Source organism: Humulus lupulus, chromosome X, assembly GCF_963169125.1.
Source record: "Humulus lupulus chromosome X, drHumLupu1.1, whole genome shotgun sequence".
NCBI classification, from domain to species: Eukaryota; Viridiplantae; Streptophyta; class Magnoliopsida; order Rosales; family Cannabaceae; genus Humulus; species Humulus lupulus.
The window spans coordinates 64,526,009-64,529,008 of NC_084802.1; the positions used below are offsets into that span (position 1 = coordinate 64,526,009).

General features: G+C 45.2%; 1 protein-coding gene across 1 annotated transcript; it reads left to right on the forward strand.

Moving 5' to 3' along the window:
- The first annotated feature begins 622 nt into the window (after window positions 1-622).
- On the forward strand, window positions 623-1,108 carry LOC133805903 (uncharacterized). The gene is made up of 2 exons (XM_062244050.1): window positions 623-712; window positions 836-1,108. Exons 1-2 carry the CDS (start codon window positions 623-625, stop codon window positions 1,106-1,108), a joined length of 363 nt encoding a protein of 120 aa, XP_062100034.1.
- Window positions 1,109-3,000: the final 1,892 nt, after the last annotated feature.

The window sequence follows — 3,000 nt, forward strand, 5'->3', positions numbered from 1 at the left end:
CTGTTTACCCAAAAGAGATTCACTTGTTGACGTGGCAAGATTAGTACGCATGTGGGATGCGCATGACTATTTAAGTGGTTACGTTCTGGTTGACCACCGACCAGAGAAGAATTCGCACGACAGAGGGAGTATCTCATAGGTGACCAGGGCTGGTCGTAGTATATCAGATATTTGATTTTGTATTTATATAAAAATTGTAATTTCCATTATTATTCAGGTATGTTTGTATTATATATGGACAAGGCCCATTGACCCATATATTAATCCTTGAGTCTATAAATAAGACTAAAAAAGGCTCATGAGAGGGAAATTAAGAGGAAAAGAGGAAATTAGTGTTTTTTTTCACAATTCTTTGTATCTATTTTTGGAGTTTGTGAAACTTGGTAAACCCTCGTTTACTGATTGCAAGTTCTCGTCATACATTAATAAGAACACTAAGTGGATGTAGGTCATTACCATCATTTGGGGACGAACCACTATAAATCCTTGGGTCATTTATCTTTTTGAGTTGAATTCATCTAATTTCTATCGTTTTTATTGACTCCGTGTTGTTGACCGAATCAAGGGTCAACATGTTTGTGCTTTCATTGAGAGTTAAACTCAAGACCTTCAGGAAGATCAAATGGCGAAAACAATTAGGAAAACCGGGCAAACCTCTGGGAATGTGCCAAATCAACCACCTTTACAAGGTGTAGCAGAGGATGAGCCACAGGTGGAATTGGAAGAGGAGGAGATGGATTCTGAAACTTTGCAGACGACTTTGATTGTGTTGCAAGAAGAATTGGCTAATTTGAGAGCTAATCAAGAAAATGTGGCTGAAACAATGGTGTTGCAGCAAAGGGAGATTGATCGGCAGCGCCAAGAACTGAATGGGTGGCAAGCTGACATGGACCACCAAAAAAGGGACGCCACTGCAGCCTTGGAAGCAGCCATTCAACAGGCACGAGGACAGCCTGCACTTGTCTCCCAACCAGTTCAGCCACCTAGCACTCACCCTCAAGAAAATCCACATACAGAGCATCCCCAACAATACCATAATCCACCGCAACCAAGGAATCCTCAAAGGCCAGAGCAACCCTCTGCTGCTCAACATGAGAGGTCGGTCTAGGATCCTGAGCAACAACCACCCTCTCGCGCTGGTCGAGATAGCTCCCAGCAGCAGAGGCAGAATAGGGTCGAGCAACATCCCAGGAGCCCTAGATGCTAGATAGCTGGGGAACAAAACCCTCCCAGCAGAGGACCACGTCCCTCGAGAAGCAGAAGATAGATGGAGTCAGGCACTGCGGTCAGAGGTCCCCCACGACATAGTAATGTCAGGGGGCCTACTGACCAACGCAGGCCTCCCCTTATCTATTGGGATGTGCCAGCAGGGAGAGAGGAAAATAGTGTGAACAGTAGGTTGCACCGTCATAGGTCATAATTTAGAGATGACCATGATTATAACGAAGTGGACTCTAGCAGGAGGAATGCTGGTCGATGGCAGGGAGAGAGGGGTGAAGGACAAAACCCTTTGCCAATGGAGAACTGACCAATAAGCCAGAATGCTGGGGGGCAACCTAAACAGCCCAATGTCTTTGACCGATTAGGTGCAAGTGAGCAAAGGCGTAGGGAATAAGATCTAAGGGATGTACTCAATGATCAAAGGGAAAGGCACGACTAGTACTTCCCCCCAGCTCTGGTCACTCCAGCAGTACCAGATGCTATACAAGCCCAGATATATGCCTTAAATCAGACCGTCCTGCAACTGGCTGGGAACATGACATCCCATATAGAATATGATCAGAGAAAGGGCATGCCATTCGTGCATAGAATTGTTGTGGCAGAAACTCTAAGCAAATTTAAAATACCAACTTTTCCCAACTTCACAGGATTGGAAGATCTTGTATCTCACGTTAATAAGTTCGAGATACAGATGGACATATAGAAGGTGTCAGATGATGCTCAGTGCAGAATTTTTCCTGCCACTCTATCTGAAACTGCTCAGGAGTGGTACTTCAAATTCCCTCCAGCCAGTTTAGTCTCTTGGGATATTTTCACAAAGGAGTTTTATGGACATTTCTATGCTGGTCGAATACATCCGACCGAGGCCAATCAGCTGGTCAAAATTCGACGGAAGGAAGGAGAGACCCTAAAGGGGTATATCCAACGATTCATGCGAGTAGCTGCACGGGCCAAAATAGTTGGAGATGAGGGAAAGATGATGGCTCTCACCGCTGGAGTAGGACGCCATTCATTTCTCTGGAGTAGTTTGCAAAAGAATGGAGTCAAGAGCACTCAGGAATTTCTAGATTGAGCAGACAAGTATATTAAGCTCAAGGAGGCTATCGCTAATGAAAGGAAATCTCCTACAGTCGACCAGGACCAGAAAGAAGACCCCACCAAAGCCGCCAATGGATCTGGGAAAACCAATGGCAACGACAAAAATAATGGAAAAAATTGGGGGGAAAACGACGAACAATGAGCCGACAACATCTGATAGCAAGCACCCAAAACAGAACAGGTACGAACCTAGGTTCACCAATTATACAGCCCTGGTCGATAGCCGAGTAGAAGTATACTAGGCCAGTCACACTACTGGCCCCTTTAGGCGACCAACCTCAATTAGGAAAGATATACTACCAAGTTCTGTCGTTTTCATAACGACTATGGGCATGAAACCAACGAGTGTAACCAGCTCAAGGATGAGATTGAGTTCCTTCTCCAACAAGGACATCTGAGGCAGTATGTGCGAGCAGCTAGAGGTTCTCAGGAAGAAACTCACGGAGGCAACGAGCAGGCACCTGTTGCTGGTACATTGTTGACCATCTGTGGAGGACCACACATAGCAAGTGATAGTGGGAAGGCAAGAGAAAGATATGCCAGAACCCTACGTAACGATTAGGATATTGAAATGTTGAATGTCGAGGAGTGAACTCCCAAAAAAGCTCAAACTGAGGAAGAATCAATAACTTTCTCCGAGCTAGACACTCAGCATGTTTGATTTCCCCATTCAGATCCTCT

What these genes read in the sequence shown, in the direction of transcription:
- LOC133805903 (XM_062244050.1), top strand. Translation starts at nt 623, where the DNA reads ATGGCGAAAACAATTAGGAAAACCGGGCAAACCTCTGGGAATGTGCCA. An exon ending in TAGCAGAGGATGAGCCACAG is followed by an intron (nt 713 to 835) that starts GTGGAATTGGAA and finishes ATGGTGTTGCAG; the next exon opens with CAAAGGGAGATTGATCGGCA.